Source organism: Beta vulgaris, chromosome 7 (assembly GCF_026745355.1).
Source record: "Beta vulgaris subsp. vulgaris cultivar EL10 chromosome 7, EL10.2, whole genome shotgun sequence".
Lineage (NCBI taxonomy): Eukaryota > Viridiplantae > Streptophyta > Magnoliopsida > Caryophyllales > Amaranthaceae > Beta > Beta vulgaris.
In genome coordinates, this window is record NC_079208.1 from 40625954 (window position 1) to 40650717 (window position 24764).

The window sequence follows — 24764 nt, forward strand, 5'->3', positions numbered from 1 at the left end:
AATCTTAAACAAAAAAATCCCCGTGCAATTTGCATAGGTCTAATTGATATATATTTATACTATTATTGGCAATGACAACTGTCCACTTGATTCGAGTACTTATTTAGATTAAATTTCAAAATAATATACTTCCTCCGTTCCATAATAAGTGAAACTAGGGATTGGGCACAAAATTTAATAAACGTCACTTTCAAAAGCCAAAAAGTCATAGATACCCTTTATATCATCAAAAGGTGGAGAGAGAAAAGCAAATCACACAAGTTTGTGATGGGTACTCTTGTCATTATGTCACTTTCTTTTTTACATTTAAGGTATATTTCATTTATTTTGAAGTGTTCTAAAATAGTAAGTGTTTCACTTATTATGAAATGGAGGAAGTATGAAAGATACACTTCACTAAAGATAAAATTTTATTTTTGCGAGAAAAAACAACTTTACTCTATTTTCCATTGTTGACCCACCGGTTCCATTGTTGACCAACCTGTTCCATTGTTGACCCACTTAAATCCCCATGTGCTCTACAAGAGGGTTGGGTTTTTTTTACATTCTTTAAAGAGGAAAACTGAGGAGAAAAGGTGGAAAAGGGAAAAATCCGACTGATAGGAAAGTGGTATATAATAATATCAGTTGGTCAGCATTGGACCAGTGGACCAATGCCTGAAAATAAGGTAAGGTCGTATCATTCACACTAATAAAATATTAAGGTCTTTAGGGTGCGTTTGGTTCAACTTAAAAAATTAAGTTTAAGTTCAGATAAGTTGCAATAAGGTCTAATAAGTGCAATAAGTTCCAATAAGGTCTAATAAGGTCTAATAAGTTCCAATCAGGTGCAATAAGTTTCAATAAGTTCCAATCAGGTCTAATAAGGTCCAATAAGTTCCAATCAGGTCTAATAAGGTCCAATAAGGTCCAAATAGTCAATTTTTAATAAACATTTGTATTATTGTCCATTATTTTGTTATTCATAATTTCATATCACTATTAGCGGATTATGTTATTATTAGAATTTTAATTAAAGTACCACAATGATTATTTAGTATTATACTTGTATTAGTGTCTATTATTTTATTATTTATTTGTATTATATCTATTATTTTATTATTTATTTGTATTATGTCTATTATTTTATTATTCATATTACTATTAGCTTATTATGTTATTATTAGAATTTTTTATTAAAGTACCACAATGTATAGTTTTATACTTGTATTATTGTCTATTATTTGATTATTCATATTGTTATTGAATAATATTATAATCATGGTCAAATAATTAAGGTTAACAATAATAATAATTATTATTATTATTACAATATTTTGCAATTCGTCTTTAAATAACTAGAGATAACATGTTTTCGTTACTGATAACTATGAAAGATATAAATGTTATCAATTGATTGCTTCATTATCATCACTGGAGTATCTTTCTTCATCGGAGTATCTTTCTTCATCTTCTACATCATCCTCTTCAATCAATACGTTTTCTTCATCAACAGCCAACCATATTTCATCTGCAATTTTCGCCCGAGTTATCTCCATATTCTTTGTTCTCGTCTTGTCAGTCAAATTTAAATCAGCTCTTGGTTCCATGGTTTCAACTACTTGCGAAACTGGAATTCCTAAATCATGTAAACGAATAAAATTATGTAGCGTGCATGTTGCCACGATGATAGCCAACTGGTAAGCATCATCCATCTTCGGCATCATTCTTAGAATCTTCCATCTATAATCAAGCCCTTTACAATGATAGTTCACTGCCTTTTGCTCATCTTAGATTAGTAACTACTAGTATTTTATAAAATTAATTTTTTGATTTTCTACTAGTGTTTTATAAAATTAAAACAACACTATTAGATATATTAGTGATGAAAGTTATGTATAGGCAAATATATAAATAGTAATTTTTTTGTTAAATTAATTATCATAAGAGATAATTAAGTATCATTATCTTTTAAAGGATGAATTATAATAATTATTATTCCATAAAAAATTTTGAGGGGTAGTATTTACGTTATTGGTAATATTTATGTTATTCATGGTCAATGTTTTTGTCTAATAAGGTCAAATAAGTTTCAATCAGGTTCAATAAGGTCTAATAAGTTTCAATCAGGTCCAATAAGGTCTAATAAGTTTCAATCAGGGTCAATAAGTTCCAATAAGGTCCAATAAGGTCAATCAGGTTCAATCAGGTCCAATAAGTTCCAATCAGGTTCAATCAGGTCCAATAAGTTGAATCAGGTCCAATCAGGTTTAATAAGTTCCAATAAGTTCATTTCAGGTTCAATAAGTTCAGTTCAGATAAGTTCCAATAAGTTCAGGTCCAATAAGTTGAATAGAACGCACCCTTAGTTAACAGAAAAATTAAAAAAAATTATTTCTTTTAAAAAGTGGTATATAAGAAGTCTCTTTTGACAAATTAAATTATCCTAGTTGTTACGGATTCTTCTAATAGCTTTGATTAAAGGAATTAATAGCTGATATTGAGTTTGTCTCCAAAGGTTAGGAATGTTACTGGGATTGAAGCTTCATTTATGTTACGAATATATATCATTCAAATATTTAATAATTCAGCAATTACTTATAAATGGATATCTTCTATTATACCATAAGTGGTCATAGTAGTTGATTAAGATAAAACATTTCCAATCATATATAATTAAGGTTAATTGGCCATTTTTTGCTAAATACATTAAAACAAAGTTAATGATTGTTTAAAAAGAGATTTAATTATATCGTTTAAAAGTTTCATATAATGTTCTATGTCTACATTTTTTCTTATAATTTTTTTTATTGTGTGATTATATGAATATATCTTTATGAGGATTTTAAAATTTCCTTATTATTTAGATGTTATGAGTCGATATTGCTAAATATTTTCACCCCAAATCTAATACTCCCTCCGTCCCAAAATACTCTTGACACTTATCAGGGCACGTAGTTTTAGATGATAAGTTGTTGTTTGGTTATCAATTGTTATTTTATTGAAAAAGTAGATGTGATAGGTGTTAGTAGGTAGTAAAAGTAGTATTATTTTATTTGGTGGAGAGAGAGTGTGGGCCAATGGTTAGAGTTGGTAGGTAATATGAGTGGTATTATTTTATTTGGAGGAGAGAGAGTGTGGGCCAATGGTTAAAAAGTAGAAAGATTAAAATAATAGTGGATCATATCCAAAAATAGAAGTGTAAAGAGTATTCTGGGACAGATGAAAAAGGAAAGTGTAAAGAGTATTCTGGGACAGAAGGAGTAAATTAATACAGATTATTGATGTATAAGCCTATAAGGTTAAAGTTTGTTAATTTGGGTACTCACTTATGTTGCAAGATGTTATTACGCCATACCCCATCCGTTTCCTAAAGATATTCCCTCTTTTCGTTTACACAAATTATTATAATAGACGGTCTAATTTTAATATAAAATTAGACAATGCAAACCTACGTTCTCCTAAGAAGTCCATTCAATTTCTCTCTAACCTAACACTATTTTTAGGTATCTTGCACCATCCTAGTCGTCCATTCTCTTCTCCTTCTTTTTTTCCCTTCTAAATTTTGAATTAGAACAAACAATTTTTAAAAATAGTCCGTCAGTCTTACAAAATGGATTAAGCTAGTCACTAAATGGATTAAATCAGTCACTAAATGAATTAAATAATGTTATTAATGAATAGATTAAACTGGTCACTAAATAAATTAAAATGGTCACTAAATAGATTAAAGTAGTCACTATATTAAAAAATATGATCTATTCTCTTCTTAATATTGGGCTTGGGCCGCGCCTACTTTTAAATTAAAAGTAGACGGTCTCTTACAAGACCAACTGTTTCGTTTAAGTGCGTTTCCAAAAGATCTTCCCTCTTTTACTTTATTTCTTAATTGGAATTTTTTTCCCCATTTTTATCCTCTCATGTCCCTACATATGGTCCACCATTACATTATCAATACAATTTTACTCCCTTTCTCTCTCCTACTTTAACCCCTTTTTATTTGTTTATCTATCTTAACCCCTTTCTCTCTCCTACTTTACCTACCCCACACCCCACACAAATGGATCCTCCTTGGTATCTGTAGGAACAGTAACAAGGAAGATTTTTAGGAAACGGAAGGAGTAGTATAGAAGAGAGAAGCGAAAAAAATTGATATATTGTAATTGATTTTGTTCAGTAAAAAATTGCTATAGGAACTAGGAAGTGACATGTTTTTTATGGATTGACTTTAAGTAGCATAATATAGATAGATTATGATCTAAATAATATCTATGACTTTATGCAAGATAATATATCACGAAAAACAATCATTAGATGTAATTACATATATTAAAACTCAAATATATTAAGAACATTAAAATTATGAGTGCAGTCTAAACGGGTGTAAGCAATATGTTCAAAATGTAATTTTTTTTTCCAAGTTAGTACAAACTTTAAAAACCATCTTAGTAAAAATACTAATTAGTATATGTAATGTGTCAAGTCATAATCTATATATATATATATAAAGCAAAGTTAAAATTGCTTATGTGTCACGCTATTACTCATTTCGCCACATGTCATCGCTATACTTATTCTCATTTTTTTAGTGCCACGTGTAAAATGAATCAATTACAATCTTATAAATTTGGTAAGTTTAACTCAGCAAATGGAATTGCTTTATAATCATATTAGTTCGTTATAATTCCGGCAAGGTTGCTAACTAATAATAAAAAATGTTAATATTGATATACTCTTTCAAAAAAAAAATGTTAATATTGATATAAGTTACCATTTTACATTACCATTTATGTAATTTACCCGTAGTCGTAGGTTTTGATTTATAATGTAGACAATTTATTTCGGAGTTGCGAGATTGATAATTTTCACAAATTTTTATATTGCTTAATTATTACTCCAGTAGAGTACATTATTATTAGATATTATTGTAGTATACAATAATTATCTTTACGTGTCATTTGTCTACATTAATAATGTAGGGGTAGTAATAAGTTCGAGTTGGATTAATTTCAAGTTCACCTGATTTCTATTTCGGGTCACTTACCCCTAATCCAAACTTGACTTGATTCTGATTTCAGGTCGAAAATTAGAATTTGACGACCTTTTCGGTTTCAGGTTGACCCGAAACCAACCCAAAATGACCTGACTTTAATTTAATCATTGCAATAATTCAACATATTGAGTGAGCCTTGAATTCATATGCCAACTTAATCAAATTTAGAATATTCAAGAAACGAGTTTGGTCTAATACAAGTTAGATAAACATAATTTGGCCTGCCTTGAATTTGACCCCACTTCAAAGTCAGATTATTCGGGTTGTTTTGAGGTTCAAAAATTCAACCTGAACCTAACCCATTATTTTTTCCGGTCAGGTTGGGCTGACCCATCTTTTTTTTCAGGTCAAAAATTTTAACTCAAATTCGAAATTTTCAGGTTAGATTCAAGTCAGGTTATCATATTGGATCAGCTTTAATTTTGACAGTCCTAATGAAAAGATTATAGCATGAAATATAAATTTACAATTTATAATCTTTCAATTTTAAATGTAGTCATTCCAATAATTTTGGAATTAAAAAAACTATTTGAGAACTAAAAAAAATTCATGTGCATTATGCACGGGTCCAGATAATCTTAATATAAATTATTTCTCAAATAGTCAAGATGTAAATTATTTCACAAGTCAATAGTAACAAATTTTAAAAGCCATCTAATCTTTTATTTCTCATTTATATCTTTCTTAAATTATTTCAATATTTAGTTGTGTATGATCACTTCATGATTCTGATGTAAATATCACAAAATTTCAATTTCTAAATTGAAACATTTTGGGTTCTCATATTTTTTCTTTGATATATGTTATGATATTAATTATCAGCACATATTTTGCTGACCCGCAAATGAAAACCATGCTACCTAGGGGGAATAGATATTTTTTTTAATATGTAACAATATTGATATAAACAATTAGATTCATTGTAAGAAAATTTATGTGAGCTTAAAGCAAGTTTGAACAAGTTTGACCATTAAATGTCACTTTAAGTTAATTAAATTAACCTAAGCAATGTATGTGCTTTTAACTTAGTACCATTTAATCATTTGTATGGATAATAGTAACAATGATACTGATTATTATAGATAATTTATATTTCAGTGTAGTGCATCGCACGGGTTGTAAGCCAATTTTAGACTATTCTCAATACAATATCATATCATTTTAGATAACAAGTCCATTTAATTCTTTTGTTTAAGGTTAAACCCATTTTAATTATTTATACAATTCTCATTACAAGATCATAATATCGTGTAGGATATTTTTATATTCATTTCTCAGGTATATATTAGAAGAAAATTTATACATTACAATATATATTTCATTTATATATTACAATATACATGAAACTTTTTTATAATAATAATTATGATTAAATGGGTTAAACGGGTAATTCGTTTATCAAATAGGTCGGGTCAGGGTTGAGTATTTCAACCTCTTTATTAAATGTTTAGTAAACCCAAATGCAAATCCAACCAAACATGAACTGATTGCCAGCCCAACTTGGTTGCCTGCTCTACTTTTATTTTTTATACTATTTCATTACATATTTATATAAATATATACACCATGATTTCAAGGGACGTATTATATAACTTTAAATATATATTGTCATATCAAGTGTTATTAGCAAAAAGGGTTTGAAGAATATTAATAACTGATATTTCTATATTCATTTTTTAGGTATATATTAGAAGAAAAATTTATACATTACAATATATATTCAATTTATATATTACAATATAAATGAAATTTATTGTCTATTTGATAAGATGAGTTGCAACTTATTTTTTTAATAAATTAAATTGAAAAATGTATTTTCTCTTTAATTTTTTTGTTAATTTACATTTACTATACAGGGTAAATTATAATGTCACTACTTTATGTAGGGTTTGCAAAAGCTAACTCAATACGAAATACGATCCGAACCTAACCCAAAATAAGCAGGTTAGGGTTGAAACTTTGACCGATTTTCTAACCCATTGATTAAACAAGTAGGTTAAGGTTGACATTTTTGACTCGAAATTGACATGCTTTGACTTTATTAACTTTCATATATGTAGAAAATTTTCGAAAAATATATTGATAAATCTAAAATTTGGTTTAAAAAATAAATATTGCTAAAATTGGTCACAATTATTATAAGAAATATTAAACATGTATACTTTCAACAATGAACTCTCTCATATATACTTTTAAGAAAATAATTAATTTTTGTATAATAATAATTATGATTAAATGGGTTAAACGGGTAATTCGTTTATCACACAGGTCGGGTCAGGGTTGAGTATTTCAACCTGTTTATTAAATGTTGGTTGCCTGCTCTACTTTTATGTTTATACTATTTCATTACATATTTATATAAATATAGATACACCATGATTTCAAGGGACGTATTATATAATTTTAAATATATATTGTCATATCAAGAGTTATTAGCAAAAAGGGTTTGAAAAACATTAGTAGCTGATAAAGAACGTGAAAACTCAAATATTACCACAAATGTATAGTACAAAGAAGTGGTTCAAAATGTTTTTAAAATACTCTTATTATTATTGTCATTTAATAATTCATTTGTGATGTTCATTCACTTCGTTGAGATACAGGGTTTTTTCGTGTTTCCTCTTCAATAAATGCTACATGCAGACTTGCAGTGTTTTACCATGTATAACATAATATATACATATTCTTATTTGATATACAAAATTAAATCAAAAACATAAACTTCCCGTGCATTTTTGCACGGGTGGAAAACTAGTTGTGTAATAAAGCAGTGACAGATATCCAAGATTTTGTGAATGCATGGTGGGTCACCTCCGTTCATCAACAAAATACTTCATAAAAATTTTCACTCGAAAAAGTAATATACTAATTTCTCAAACTTTAACCTTATCCATAAAAAAAGTTAGCATCATAATTTTAACCATATCCATAAAATTTTCGTAATTATATTTTTTAGCAAAATTAATAGTATAACTTACCTTTTAGGAAATTAACCAAAACCCATATTTCAAAAATGGAGAAAATACAACAAAAGTCAATAGAAAAATAAACCTGGAAAAAATTGGGGGAACGAGAATAGACATGGGAAAAAAAAAGATGTTTTCACTAAAAATAGGTGATAATTAAATTGAAAACGAACTTCTAGAAATTTATGTTTTTAACCACAATAATCTATAAATTTTTAATTTTATCAATCAAAATTCAATTGTATAACTAATCCCATGCAAATTGATGTAAACTCATTAACAATTTATAAAACCAACAGAAATATATTTTCATAGTGAAAGAAAAAAAGGTACATGTAGATTGCAAGTCAAGGTGAAGCATACAAGTAGTGGGGGCCTGGTAGGTGATGACCAATGGGTGGCCTTAGTGCGAGGGAGCTAGAGAGAGGGTGAGTGAGACTGTAGGAAACAGGAGCGGAAGTAGTTGAATGGTTGAGTACCACTAGTGGTGCGAATTATGATTTAATATAGCCTTTAAGGGATATAGTAGGTAGAGCAAATATTTTTTCGATCATTTTAAGTAAAATTGGTGGGTCATGCGATCTACCATGACATAAACAACATCAACTAATGAAGACATGGGTCGTTAGCCAGTTATAAAGTATCTTTACACGATTACAGAATTTTAAATCACAAGTTAATATTCACACCATGATTTAAGAAAAAAAATCTTATAATCTTGAATTTATAAAATAAAATAAAAATTCGTGCAACTTGCACGGGTCTAAGAGCTAATAATATAAATTAGGGGCCTAATGATGGTGTAGCCGTAATTGAAGTTGCAAAAGATATCCTTATAGATTCTAGGGCAGATCCAATTTCAGCAATTGTTGATAGCACGTACCCAAAACCTACATGAGCATATTTGGGAAGCTAAATATTTTCAAGAATTTTAGCGCCAACAAATGAGATAATGAAGATAGTCAATGATCATGTTCTACCTATCATTTCTATAGAAGATAACATGTATTTGAGTTCGGATTCTATAAGCAAAGAAGAAAACAATTTTGGATTACAAGAAATACACTCCACTGAATTCCTCAAACTCCCAAATCATAAAATACGAATAAAGGTTGGTGCACCAGTCATGCTTGATAGGAATATTGACGAAACATCTGGATTATGTAATGGGACAAGTTTAGTCGTCAATAATTTAGGGAATCGTGGTATTTATCCCAAGAATGACACTGACCCCGTCTGACTCCGTCAAATGTCCTATTAGATTTCAAAAACGACAGTTTCCTTTAGTGGTTTGTTTTGGTATGACTATAAACAAAAGTCAACAATAATCTCTGTCTCATGTAAGCATGTATCTCCCGAGATCTGTTTTCATCCATAGACAATTTTATATTTCCGTTTCCAGCGTTATGAAAAAAAAAGTGTCAAGATCCTTCTGTTTCATAAAGAACACGGTGTACGTACAAGTACAACAAATGTAGTTTACATTTAGAAATTTCATTTGTGAATTGTGTTCTTCACCACTCTTACATTATGATTTTGAGTTTGTGTAATTTGTTATATTGTTATTATGTAACTTCTTTTAAATATGTTATTAAGAAAAAAAAATACTTCCGTGTATTATGCACCGATCCTAAAACTAGTTATATCTTAATGAACAATTATCCAAAAACCATAATATATTAGTGAAATAATAATCCCAAATCTTGACACCAAATAACTCAAAAAAAAAAAACATTCCAAAAATACAAGAACAATAATATATTATGGGGTTTTTAGTTTCTGTTTTGGAAATCTCCTTCTCCCCTATGGGAGTTGTGAGTATGGTTCTTTTGTTTTTAGGTATGAGAAATTATTCTCATTGGTTGAAGTTTGAGACTCAACATGAAGGTATTGGAATATCGGATGCGGTCAACCTAACTCGATCAAGAATGTTCTTCCCAAACTATATCAGAATGATAGACTTCCTCATCAATAGCTGCTTGATTCAGCAAATACAAGAGGGCTGTGCTGTATTGTTCGATCTGGTTCATTGTAGTTTGTTCGAAGACGAATTTGATTTAGTCTTGTTTAATTGTATCTTGTTTTACTTTAATACTTATTGTAGATGCCGTTTGGCCTTCAATTAATGAAATTTCTCTTTCAAAAAAAAAATAAAAACGGGAACGCCTCTCTCTCTCAAATTAATCAATTCAAAATCACCCAATTCCCAAAAATACAAAAAAAAAAATTAAAAAAAACATCATAACATTTTTCATTCATATACCTTTCTCCCATTCTCACGCTTCCTCTTCCCAAACTTCCCTACAAAAAATTCCTTCCTTCCTTTCTTCCATAAATCCCCTCTTTTTGCAAAAATTCATCAAATTTTGGGGGTGAATTTTGTAGGATAGAGATAAAAAAAATGGGGCAACAGTCCTTGATCTACAGCTTCGTTGCTCGGGGCACGGTAATTCTTGCGGAATTCACAGAATTTTCCGGAAATTTTACGTCGGTTGCAACTCAATGCCTTCAAAAATTACCCTCTTCCAGCAGCAAATTTACCTACACCTGTGATGGCCATACTTTCAACTACCTCGTCGATAATGGCTTCAGTATTTTCCCTTTCTCTCTCTTTCATTTTTTTATATTTATAATTCCTCCATTTTTTAAAAAATTCCCATTATGTTTTTTGCATGCCCTTTTGTTTTGATTGTCTTTTTGAATTTGCTGTAATGAATCTATCATTTAATTGTTTAATAATATGCAGATTTGGAAAAAAAATATTTAATATTGTTGTGCGTGGTGTATTATATTATGTTAATATGTTTGTCAGTTATGAAAAAAAAGACTATGTATGTATATTATATAATGAGGGAATTGGGTTTATTTTATTTGGTGATTAAGACATTTTGTTGGAGACACAATTATTGTTTTGTTATATCATCAATAGTTCTTGGTATTGATGTAAAAAAAAAAAATAGTTTGGTATTTTATGGTGATGTAAACATTCTATTTTGGGACAGAGGTGTTATGGTGTGTAACTATTTGAGGTGGTCGTATTTGGTGGCGATGAGAAATCTAGTGGTTCAGAATGGTGTTAGATTTTAAAATGTGCGCCTAAAATCATAGTGAACCACTTGATTTTCATGATCGTTTTTGTTATTACCACCTAAGAATTATTCATTGAATTGAGGATATATTGAATGTTTAAACGGCGTGCTTATCATGAAAGAGTTTGTGGGCGAAAGTATATCAAAATTTCTTCCAAGTTATTGTTGATGACGGTTTTAACCACCCACCCTCCATATTCTTTCCTTAACAGTAGTTGTTTTTGACAATTGCTGGCCCAATATCACTTGTTTTCTCATAATCTCAATTGCTCTTCTGTTGTATTTTAATAAAAGCTGATTTGAGGGAGTTGACAAGTATTTTTTTGTGGAATGTGTGTCAGCTTAAACGAATCGTATGCTGTGTTAATGAGATCTTAGCTAAGTGGGTAGATTGCCTGTAAATTGTTTTTTCACATAGGGATAGGCATGGACCCACATGGTGGACCCGACTCATTTTTAGGTTTGGGTTGAATCTGGGTGTTAAAATCCGGGTCTGGGTCTCATGAATTCACACCTGCCCCGTAGACCCATTTTCGTTTTTACATATTAAAGATTTGTATTATAATACAAATAAATATATGTATAAAGTGTAATAAAACTTTTTACTAAGGCCAAAGTCAACTTGTTGTGGACGTTTTAGTTTAAATGTTTCTATAAGAATTAAACTATTATTTTGTTCTTTTATCATGTTAATAACTAAAAAAACGGGTGTACAAAATTCGCAGGTAAAAAAAAAAAAACCAAAACTCCTAATAACCTTGAGACCCATTTTGGATATGTTTTGGACCCAGGACCCGTTGGACCCATTTGATCTGGATAAGGGTCCGGATTTTCTAGTCCTTGTGGGTCTGGGGCTAACCAAATTTGCGGGTCTAGGTTTGGGTCTAGCTAGACCCGCCCAAACCTGTGCACATCCCTATTTACAAAACATCATTTTCCATGGGGCGGGTGGGGCCCAACACCATATATTATTTTCTGAGTTGTTACTGATAAAATTTATATTGTTTAGAACAAACATACAAGAGGTCATTGCATTTGAGTTGAGTGCACTTAACTTGTTTTCACAAAATGTTGGGAGGTTTAAACTTTAGGAAGGTGGTCATTCATCTTTTTTGTTCAAGATCCACAGTTGAGCATTAGGATCAATACATTTTTTCTCCTGGTGAGATTTGACTAATTAGAATTAAGAGGATCATGGGGGAGCACTTAGTACTGTTTGTTTCCTTTTTGGCTATCACCTGAAAATAGATTTAGACACTTAGCTTCTCAGTCTTAAGCCCCTTATTGGCCTTCTTTTAACTCCTTTTGTTTTAAAATAATATACTAATAGATAAAGCTCAGCTTATTGGTTATTAAATTATAGAAATATTCTTTAGATTCATCTTTGAAGATACAAGCATGTTGTTATGCTTCTTATATTTGTAACTAGATAGTCTTTAAGCTATCCCAAAAGTATCTTACGTATTAAATTGAGTAATCTAGAATTGAATTATCCTATATTACCCTCAATTATACCTAAGATCCTGAAGGAAAGACTACTTATTGATATAGAAAAGATGTGATTCTTCTTAGAGAAGGGTTATATGTATATTCTAACTCAATATCTCAAAAAATTCTTTTAGAAAAGTTATACTAATATTCTAACTCAATATCTCAAAAAATTCTTTTAGAAAAGTTATACTAATATTCTAACTCAATATCTGAAACAACGAACCCTTATCAGATGTGGTCTGTTATATACAAATAAATAGAGTAGTTTTCTACCATGATATAATGATACTAATAACTCTCCGCAACCCTATTTATTCTTATGCCTTTCCTTGTTGGGAAGTTGCTTTTATTGTTCTTCCTTTGAATATTTCCTTTAATGACCTACAATTTTCTCATTGTATTAGGAAGATTCTTTATTTGAGGGATCACCCTCACAAGATAGGAGCACGGTTAATGGGGTACAATTTGGTGGGTAGTCTCTAATGAAGACATGATGTACATTAATATCGACTCACGATTTTGTTTTGTGGTGACTGGAATGTTGATGATCATTGCTATAGACTAGTGAAATTGTCTTTTGGTAAACTTTTACGGATATGTTGTAGAACATCCTATTTTTAGTCCTGTGGCTAGCCACTGATGTTCATGCCTGTACTCTGTTAGATTAGGCATTGTGTTTTCTTGGCTCCTTGTCATTATTGTGTTATGATGGGAAACATGTTACAAGGCAAAGAGGAGATATCTTAAGAGTGCATGTGATGCAGGAACAATATTGGGTACTAAAAATGATTAGTTGTCAGTTGGATAGGATGATAAGAGTGCTGATCTGGTGGCAATATTAGTAGTTGGTGTGTTGTTGTAAGTTAATTATTGTATGCCTACAATGAAATTTAGAAAAAATAAGATCATTTGTCGTAATAGTGGTAGCTTCAGTGTGCGCATCTTTATGTATTGCTCAAATTTAGAAAAACTGCTCTCCTCTTCTTCCCCAGAAATTAGTTCTTTAAGATGATGCCTATGATTAACGATTAACAAAGGCTGATTCATGCTTCTGTCTGCAAAAGAGGTTGACTGTTAATATTTGCCTTATTTGGTTTACCATGAGGTGATGCAATGCCCTTGTTGAATTAGCATTCAAATGTTTTATATTTATGTTTTAAATGAAGGTAATTGTTTAAATCATTTTTCACATCTTTGTTATCTTTGCTATCTTTTTGGCTATGTGGAACCAAAACCAAATTCAAAAACTTAGGCACGATGGTAAAACAAATCACCTTTGAGTTTTGGTGACTAATATTTCTTGTTTGGTGCATTCCTGCCATGTTTAGATGGATTCAATTGAACTTATATAGATTGATGTTATTGTTGCATGTTCTGGTTGACTGGTATCGTGAATTTAGATAGGCAAAGTGACAAGAAAAAAAGAGGAATGTGCTCGAACTCTTAATTGACCCCAATGTAGGCCAATGTAGGCCCTTCCCCCTTACCTTCCAGTTTCTGGTTTGATCTCTGCTTCTTATACGTATATCTTGCTAGATTATGTATCTCTTAGCCCATTTCTTCTTCACTTGTGCTGGTCGTTATCTGGTATGGGTAGTAGCTGGTCTTTTCGTGACTTGCTATGTGCTCTTCTGTGGTGCAGCTTACTGTGTTGTTGCAGTTGAATCTGCGGGTAGGCAGATTCCAATTGCTTTCCTTGAGAGAGTCAAGGATGAGTTTACCAAGAAATATGGAGGTGGCAAAGCTGCTACAGCTTCTGCAAAGGGTCTGAACAAAGAATTTGGGTAATTGTTGTGCACTTTCTTCTTCTGAGAAATGTCCTTTCTTTATTTTTTGGTGTGTGCTTCATTTATGTCTTGATTTTAGACCTAAGTTGAAGGAGCAGATGCAGTACTGCGTAGACCACCCTGAGGAGATTAACAAGCTTGCCAAAGTGAAAGCTCAAGTGTCAGAAGTTAAAGGAGTAATGATGGAAAATATTGAGAAGGTATACAGCATGTCATGTTATTCTTTGGTCACTGGATGTCCTGTTAGATAGGCGGTTATGCTCCTCATTACAAACTTGATGCACTTTGTCAATTCTCTGTGGGATTTGGCCCCTATTGATATATATTTGCAAATGATTGATTGTTAAGGAAATTCTGGTTTCAGGTTCTTGACAGAGGTGAAAAAATTGAGCTCTTAGTGGACAAAACAGAGAACCTTCGTTCCCAGGTCAGTGGCTTACACGACTATTCGCAGATAGCTGAAATTATACAACATTTAAATTATGTAAATTCTGGACTTTGTCCTTAAATATTTACTTATTCAAAAAATTTCACATTGTAATCAATCTTATCAATGCCAGAAGACGAAAAGGAAGTTACAATTAATGGGTGAATATCACATTTTAAGGGATATTAATCCTTCGTTTATATGGATTTCTTACCTCTACTGACTCGAAAGAAATTCCTTGTTTCCTCATTTGTAAAATTTTATTTTGGACTGCGCTTGCAAAATTCACGCTTTTGGAAAATTAATCACACTTCATCATGTAGATAGGCTTGTCGCTTGTCATACAAAAGAGTTTTGCCATTCATGTACCTTGTTCTCACATGCTTTTGGAACTTTTTTTGGACTGGTACACGTGAGCCTAGACCGGGTCACCTATGTTGCATAAAGCTTCAGTTCAGTGAAGCTGCCGCCTACCCCCTTCCACCCCGTTTCCACGGGTGCCCCCTAATGAAAATTGATGCCTATAGAAAGGCTCTTTGGCCTCACTTGCAAAAGACAACTATTTCTGCTATTCACAACTCTTGTTTTTCTGCTTATACCATTTGATATATTGTGTGCAGGCACAAGATTTCAGGACCCAAGGAACCAAAATTAGGAGAAAGATGTGGTGGGAGAACATGAAGATAAAGCTAGTAGTCATTGCTATAATCGTGGCCTTGATTATCATCCTAATTTTGTCCATTTGTGGCGGCTTCAAGTGCACCCATTAGTTAACGAGATCTATATATGCTCTATATACATACACGCTAGAGTTGCCATCTACACTGTATGATGGATTTTAGACCATTTTGTACAGTTTTGTACCAAATTCCTCTTGAAAGTAGTAGGATATTATTCAAAGTTGGTCCTAGAAATGGTTGCTTTTTCTTAGCTTATCTAAATGATAAATCTAGCTTGCCTAAAGATATTGATGATATATGCATTAGCACAATGTGGTACAGATACTGCTTGCTTAATTGCTTATATATATTGACCATATGTTGCATTAGCACAAATGTGGCACAGATACTGTTTGCTTAGTTGCTTATATATATTGACCATATGTTGCATTAGCACAAATGTGTGGTACAGATACTACTTGTTGCAGCACAAATACTTCAGACAGACAGATATACTAATATTTACCAAAGAAGACCTCTTGCAACAAACAACGCCAAATTCTAAAGCATGAGTTATTCATTACTAGAATATACAAATAATGATGCAAACTCTACGACTGGCTTGCCTCACATTAAACTTTTTGAGGAAGAAAATTGAAAACAAATCTTGAGACAATTGAAAGCAGAATCTGCAATTTTTGCATAAAATATGCTTTTCAGGCATTAATCTCTATATTATCAATCAACCTAGCCTTCCCAAACCAGGCAGCAATACAAATTACAACAGGGGCCTTTATTTCTTCAACTGCTTCTAAGGTCTCTTGATCTACTATCTGCTTCCGATCAAATCACACGACAAAAAATATATAAATTAATTGTATCAGAAACCAGATTACAAAGATAAGCATTGCAAAAGGTCAAAAAGATTCATTTAGCTGCTAGAGCATATAGCCTATTGCCTACACAAATATAAAGGTAACAACTGATTTACCTCAGCATAATCTACTTTTCCACCAGCTTCCTCTATTGCAAGGATTACTGAATCCTGCAGAATTTTGCAATTAATTTGCCCTTCTTCTGCTGCATGTTTGGCTTTTGACAGGGACCTATTGATAGTCAAGGCCTGGAGATGCAAAAACAGAGGGCATCAGTGACTGAGATACATTTAAGGAAAAACAAATGTGAAGTACAAGTTATAATCTTTAACCTTTTGCCTCTCCTCGGGTGACAGGTACACATTACGGGAACTCATTGCTAAACCATCATCTTCACGCACAATATCTGATCCAATTACTTTGACAGCAAAGTCTAGATCTCGAACCTGTATAAATAGTTGTTTGGTAACAGATCAACCATGCAATAGGCCACAAGATTGTGACAGGAAATTTTACAGCTTATATGTTCCCAGATTTTTCTACAAAGGTGATGAAACCGCAGCTAAGAGATAGTTTATCTTTCCAAAAAAAAATACAGTACATATAAATTGCTGCAGTTACCACCCTTTACAACTTTTTTGGATTAAATTAACATATATGGTGTAATCCATAATTCCAGCAATGTTTCAGTCTTAAGGACTGACATCTGCAGGACCTAGAGGCAATCGCTCTCAAATGACTGTCATGGAATGACGTTTCATCTTCTAGTAAGCAACTAAACATTCAAACCAAATTGAATATAGGTCATGATTGGAACTCCTTTGGGCTCCTATACTAGAAGCTGATAGCTATTTACTCACCTAGAGGTTCAGCCTTCAGGGTTAAATCTCGATTGGTCGCCTGAACTTCAACTCTCATCACAGAAAGAGCACAATGCTCATGAATTAATCACTAACAAGGCAACTCATCATCATCTTCAACAGGCCAAGTAAGGAACATCATAAAATATAATATGACAAAAAAATGACAAAAAAACGACCGCCATTATTAACATCACCACCACCACAATCACATGTTGACTGAAGTTGAAAAAACACAATCTTAAGAGAACAGAAAATAGTTCACAAACAAGAATACTTGTAGAAGCAAAACAAAAATGAAGCCGGCTCACCATTCTACGAATAATTCGCCACTGTTGATAATCCTTCTTTCCAAAGACAGCAACATCAGGCTCCACAATATTGAACAATTTACTTACAACAGTAGCCACCCCTCTAAAAAACAGGGGTCTACTCTTTCCGCACAAGCCCTTCTCCAATTTCTCAACTCTAACCCAAGTTTCATGCCCACCTCCCTTTTCCTCCAAACAAGACACCTCTCCTACATCTTCTTTCTTCTCCATACCTTCTGTCCCCCTCCAACTACCATAATCATACAAGTCATGGGGATTAAAGACAACATCAACACCCCCAGGAACAGACATTAGCTTCTGCAAATCACCATTAAAGTCAGATGGATATGTGGAAAGATCCTCTGAGGTAGAGAACTGACCTGGGTTAACATAGATGGAGACAACAATGAGCTGGGCATGTTGACGGACTTCATTAACGAGAGCGAGATGGCCTTTGTGAAGATATCCCATTGTAGGTACTAGCCCTATGGCCTTGCCTTGGGCTCTCATTGCTCTTGACCATCTTCTCATTTTGTCTTTGCTTGTGATTATCTCTGGCTCTCGACCCATTGTTGAGGAGTGATTGGAACCAAGGGATTGATTATCAAAGAACCCTTTATTAAATTCTCGTTATATCAGAAACAAGTATATTCACATCCTGTAAATTTGAAGATGCAGTAGACTATTTGTAAGTTGTAAAAAATGAAGGAAAAAATTATATATGCACTCTCCAAAAAGTGTGAAGTGCACTCTCACATCCACTACTTATTAGTGACCTATCCAACCAGAAAAAAAGAAAAGAAAAAGCTAAAAATGAAAACGATTGTAAACAAAAAGGCAAGAAGTGCAATTTGCACTATCAAGTAAAAATGCACATAGATCCATGAAAATCAGTAAGGACCAAGAATAGAGGGGCTTGGACAGTGACAAAAGCCAGGAATTTTACGACGGTTAATTAAGACCAAGTATAGAGGGACTTGGACAGTGACAAAGCTAGAAATTTTAAGACGGTAAAAACCAAGAATAGAAGGATTTGGACAGTGACAGAGCTGGAAATTTTGAGACGGAGATGTGATGGAAATACACACAATGATAGAGAATTAAAATTTAACAAAATGAGGTCATACAATCTATTTTAACGACTTCATAAGGAATAATTTCAAATATGTTTCACATTAGGAATTCATGTAAAGAGCTTAGTTTCGGGAAGGGAAGTGCAGACCAATTTAACTCATTTCAATAAGTTTGAAAATTAGCCCACTTCAAATTTTGGATAAGAATCATGGAAAGAGCCAAAGAGAATGCTAAAAACCATTCATTATTACATGGTCTTAGGACCCTATAGGTTGTCTTCTCATAACCCTGAACATACATATTTTAACTTATCAACATGAAGTATAAGATAAAGCTTCTGACAGTAAAACTGGAACTTTGGAATACATAGGTAAAACTTTTGAACATAAACAAAGAAACTCTCCATGTTCAAATGTTAAAGACAACTTGAATATCCAGTGTTGTTGATGTGTGTCATAGAAATTTCTTTGCACATTTATGTTTAAATTCTATTAATTTCTAAAGTCTTTTGATGTTTTTTGTTTTCAGAATCTTCAAAAGCTTTTGCTGCATATTCAATATTTATTTGTTGCTGACATGTGTTCATTATTTTCAGCATGTAAAAATCTGTAGCTAAAATCAACACATTCGCAAACCTACTTTCTTTTTGAGTAGGCAAGTAGCGGGTGGCCTTAGCCCTTATGTAACAATAACAATTCAGTTGATAAAGAAGCATTCTCTTAAACCGACATCTACATGAGAGTCCACGGTCCACCGAAAGAGCATAATTCCAATAATGGGGAGAGCTCCATTGGCGAATCCAGGATTTGATGGATTGGGGTACAGATAAAAAGTAAATCAACCAAAATTTATAATAGGAAGTTCAACGTAACATTCATTTAACCACTTAAATTACAAACACTTCAAGAAAACGGGTGAATACAGGATTACATAGATTTTTCGAATGAAATTTACAGTTGCATCCGACAAGTTTTCAAAAAGTCAATTCTGAACTTTTATTTTTCATCTCCAATTCTAGCATTTAATATAATATCCACAATTAGATAAGAAAATAAATTCCAATTTCCACAACTCACATTTCATTAAGGCTCCGTTTGGTAGGGCGTAAAATATTTTCAGTGTAAAATGATTTTTGTGGAAAATAATTTACAATGGAAAACACAAAATTAGTTTTCCGTTGTTTGGTTCTATTTAAGAAAAATAATGAAATGAAATAAATATGAAAGGGAAAGTAAGAAGGTAGGGAGAGGAGTGTGTAAGAGAGATAACGGAAAATAGTTTTTCCTTCATTTTGAAAGGGAAAATGATTTTCCATCATTGGGAGCAGTGGCGGAGCCAGGATTCTCAAAGTGGGGGGACAAAATACGGACGTCCGACATTCGGTTAAAAAAAAAACAGTATAACACAAATTCTTTAATACTTAACATTTTACATCCGAAATTCCAAATGCTTATTGTCTTACCATCCAAATAGAAATGTACGAAAATTCTACTCAATAAATTGATAAACATGAGCCGATTACATTATCAAACCAAACTAGTCAATTATAAATCAACTTATATTTACAATTTCGAAATTAGAAATTAAAAATTACAAACTAAATAAACCTAAAACATGAATCAACAAATCAACTCAATAAATCATGAACAACAACAAATCAATTCAACTAATTCAACAATTCAACCTTAATCACAAATGCACAACCAAACAATGGTAAATATCACCTAAAAAAATGAAATAAAAACTTAGGTTAGATAAAAAAAAAACAACTCACCGAGTTAGTGCAGTGGTGACTTTCCAGAAAATAAAACAAGGGCATATTAATTCAAGCTCAGCAATGCAAAAATAAACATTTAATACTCCAAAAAAAAAGTATACAAACGCAAAACTACAACAAATTTCAACCCAAATAATTCAGAAAAAATAACAAAAAGATAAAAAAATTCTATACATAAGAGAAGTAGAGAACTACCAGGAGAATTAGAAAAAAGACGAATCTTGAGCATCCAACAAAACCAACTGACTAATAATTGCATTCGCAACAAAATCATCAAGTTCACTTCCCAAAATCATCAATAACGAAAGCTGGAGAATTTAGGCTTGTTGACTGGAGTTGAAGGGAAGATTGAGGGTAGTTGAGCCAAGAGTGGGAGAAGAAATGTGAAAATGGGTTTTTTTAAAAAAAGGGATTTTGAGAAAGAATGTCAGAATTTTAGGGAAGAAGAAGATGGGGTTTGAGGGAGGAAGTGAGGAGAGAGAGGGTGAAGCCATCTGAACCTTGGTTTCTCAAATTCTCCCTTTTCGTTTCTCAAACCTTTGTCTCTGTTTTTTTTTTTACCGTGAAATCAATTTTTCAAAGTGGGGGGACATCTGTCCCATGTCCCCCTGCTGGTTCCGCCACTGGTTGGGAGTGTAATATTACTTCAAGAGAAAATGATTTTACGCTCTTTTGTCAACCAAACAATGTAAAATTGAAAATAGAGAAAAACTCCGGGATAACATTTTACGCCCTATCAAATAGAGCCTAAGTCCCTAATCCAATTCCGCATTCCACAACAAATAGTCATAGAAAAATGTCATCTAAATGCAATAATTCATATTTAAACAATTTCTCATACAAAAGCCACAAACTAATTGGAAAAGATCAAACTAATTTATCTTAATTTTAATTTGAATACACTTAAACATTAATACAACTAACAACAAGCGCTAGGAGCAGAAGGCTGATTAAAGATTTATACAACTAACAACGTTTATAAAAAAAAATATATACTTCAATTTACTGACAACTCACAACTAACAACTTACTGATTGAAGGCGTAAAGCAGCCAAGCGGCGCGGCGGTGAGTCGGAGTAGCCACAGCCCACAGCCAAGCTGCACGGAGGAGAGAGAACCCAAAAATTGGGGTTTGTAACTTTGTTGAGGAGATAGAATAAAAAAAAGTCTGATTGTGAAGATGGGCTCTTATAACTCAATCACAAAAGAAATAAAATAATCAAAATTACATCTTCACAATCGATCAATTAGGTTATTGATGGGTTATGAATTATGATTCCATGACTTGTGTGCAGGAGCAAAGAGCGAAAGAGATTGTTTTTTTTTTATCTATATGAGCCACGAAGGCAGTACAAAGTACAAAGAAGGGGAGGGGGGATTCAAACCTGTGACCTATCGTTCACAGTACCTCAATCTTAACTACTAGGCCAAGACATCCTTGGTAAACATAATAAGAGCGAAAGAGATTGTGCGTAAACTCCAAAGTTACAAGATACAACAGTGGTTATTTGGACCAGTGGTGGATTCAGGAATTGGGTCACGTGGGTTCGGAATAATTTTTATGTAAATTCCAAATTAAATTTTTCTATTTGTTGCAATTTTCTAAAGAAAAGGAAAAAAAAAAACTTTCAACAATTGTACTTAGCGAGACTTTTATTCTTAATTACATCATTACAAAAAGTATGATAAATAATTTCTTGTACTAATGAAAGGCTTAATTTTTTAACAAGCTATAAAGTTATACAAACTACGAATCATGTATTAACTATTAAGACTTTTTTCATTGAATTAACTTATCAATGGAGTGTTATACACTTATATGTATAACAAAATATGAAACAAAGATAATGTAAATTAAATTTCATTAGCTTTTACAATATTTGTACTTGATAGGATGGAGAGATTTATAGATAAAAAAACATAGCTTAAAAAAGAGGGAGGATAAAAAAAAAGGAAAAGATTCGAACATGAGACTCTTGAGAGGAATCACAAACGATACTGTTTTATAAGTTTTACCGCTGAGCTACCATGCCTATCAATGATATAAGCTGCTGTATTTAATATATAATATATTATTTGGTTTGCCCAGTTTCGTGATTTTGTCCCGGATCCACGTGGGTTCACTTGAACCCATTGAACCCACGCTGGATCCGCCCCTGATTTGGACAAACACTTTGTCTCGTAAACCGCGCATGGCGTTTTTGTTAAGGGTAAATTTATCCTAAGACTCAATACTACACTTAAGAGTTCAGACTTCGCCACATCAGTTTTCTAACGGATTCATATTCACTTCAGACTCTCTATACTTTTATACTTTATTCTCAAACTTTATTTCAGACTCAGTTATTCATAAAAAAATGATATGTAATAAAGTACTCCTAGTAGCTTTGGTGGGCCTACTTCAACCAACAAGATCTTGACACATGGGAGTATTACTACAAAATGGGAGTCTTGAAGTGGGTTTATATTTTGAAGACTCACCTCAAGACTAGTCCCAATCTTATTAAAGAATACTGCCAAGACTCTTACAAGACCCAACTCTAAGACTCACTCAAGGACTACCAATAAACATACCCTTTATGAATATAGGTGGTAAAACAGACTTGTACCCATTTACCTGGACTAGGGATGACAGTGGGGCGGGTCTCCTAAGTGGAGGGGGAGGGGGGTGGGGATTAAAATCCTACCCGCAATGGGTGGTGGAGCGGGTATGGATTTTATGCTATCCCCCACCCCATCCTCGTCCGCCCCACCCCCGCCCACCCCGCCCGCCCGCCCACCCCACATATATATGATTAAAATTCTATTTATATACTTTTTTTATTAATAATTTTATCTTGCAAAGTATAAATATGTGGGTATGACGCAGGTAAGCGGGTGCGGATACCCATTCGGGTGGTGGGGTGTGGGAAGAAATGGGTACGACGCGGATATGAAGCGGGTGTAGTACCCATGCGGGTGGTGGGGTGGGGATGGTATAAATATGTACCTGGTGGGGCGGGGATGGGGATGAAATTTTCCCTCGCAATGGGTGGTGTAACAGGGATGAGGATTGGAATTTTATGCGGGTACGGGTGTGGAGGTATCATCCTCCGCATCCGCCCTGCCCAGTTGCCATCCCTAACCTGGACTGAAATATCCTATCTGAGATTCAGTTTCAACGAAAATAGAAATAAAACCCGAAATTACCCGTCCCGAACCCAATCAGACCCGAACATGGCTCATATCCGAAGACAACATGAACCGAACAAACCCGACATGAAAGTGACCCGAGAATAAGGACTCGAAATCAACTCCCATTGCTGCCCCTCATCAACCCCCATGAAGCTTAAAAATATCCAATTGTGTTTGCTTATGTCTATGTGTTGTTTTTTAATGTAATATAATGTACGACCGTCTAAGTATTGGTTTCCCTATATTTTTATCTCCAAGTGTTAGTATTTTTAAATAGTGAAATTAATGTGGTAAGCAAATGATATACTACTAATATATAAAAATGACTATTAAGATTGATATTCAAATTGGATTATTAGTGAAAACCCACCCTTTTTGTGCACAAAAGTTAATTTATTTGTTTTTATTTATTTGCTACTGAAAGAAAGCATACATTTTTTTTAAAAAAATAAGCGTATATTAATTATACAAAATAACGCAATACTTTCAAGAGTGACCTAATTGACCCGACTTAATCTGAACCGATCAAAGTCAACCTGATTCAACACGACCAGATATTGACCCAAGTCATCAAACTCGTATCCAACCCGAAATGGTACGAATATGAGATAGACTTGAATGGACCTAACCCGAACACAAAGTTGGGCTGAATATGAACTGACTTGTTTGCCACCTCTATGTATGAATCTGGATGATGGTCGTGAATTTTCAAACCTGGTTTTCGGATTGTCCAATTTCGATTCGGTTCAGATTATGTAGGTTTGATTAATTTTAGGTCGTTTCCGTTTTATTTAGATTTGATTCGTTCACTGGTCATTCGGGTATTGGTCAAAACTAATCATTTCAGATCAGGTGAAACTCGAGTCCATTCAAATTTCACTTTTAGTTTGGTAGTCCAATGCACGATTTTCTCTTGTTTTTTTTTATTACAAAAACTACATTTGTTATATATCTATATCAGATCTTTAACATTTCATAGTAGTTGTCTCTCAAAAATGAAAAGTTAATAGTTGTTACTATTAGCAAAATCTTGAGCTATTTGTTGGTCATATCTTCTCAAAACCTATAGAATTAGAATTTCTATAATACACAAGTTGGAGTATTGGGATTGGTTCAATCAGTTGAGGTGGACTTTGCATAAGTTAAATTCGAGTTGATCTATACAAGTTAAATTGGTACAAGTCACTTCGGGTATCGGTCGACAATTTGTATGAAGCATCAATGGATTTGCATTTAACTCTG

At 32.7% G+C, this 24764-nt stretch overlaps 2 protein-coding genes across 3 annotated transcripts; one reads left to right on the forward strand and one right to left on the reverse strand.

The window, feature by feature from the left end:
* The first annotated feature begins 10148 nt into the window (after positions 1-10148).
* Positions 10149-15840, forward strand: LOC104899438 (vesicle-associated membrane protein 722). Its single transcript, XM_010686633.4, has 5 exons — positions 10149-10589; positions 14221-14362; positions 14445-14565; positions 14730-14792; positions 15413-15840. The coding sequence occupies exons 1-5, from the start codon at positions 10400-10402 to the stop codon at positions 15560-15562; spliced, it is 666 nt and encodes a 221-aa protein (XP_010684935.2). The 5' UTR covers positions 10149-10399; the 3' UTR covers positions 15563-15840.
* Positions 15841-15954: 114 nt separating this feature from the next.
* On the reverse strand, positions 15955-21633 carry LOC104899439 (pantoate--beta-alanine ligase). Of its 2 annotated transcripts, none has more exons than XM_010686634.4 (5): positions 21380-21633; positions 17498-18155; positions 16659-16772; positions 16443-16574; positions 15955-16284 (listed from the first exon to the last, which is right to left on the reverse strand). In XM_010686634.4, the coding sequence occupies exons 2-5, from the start codon at positions 18065-18067 to the stop codon at positions 16168-16170; spliced, it is 933 nt and encodes a 310-aa protein (XP_010684936.2). In that variant the 5' UTR covers positions 18068-18155; positions 21380-21633; the 3' UTR covers positions 15955-16167. The 2 variants fall into 2 exon arrangements, with proteins under 2 accessions (XP_010684936.2, XP_048503755.1); XM_048647798.2 differs by lacking the exon at positions 21380-21633 and adding an exon at positions 20544-20889.
* Positions 21634-24764: the final 3131 nt, after the last annotated feature.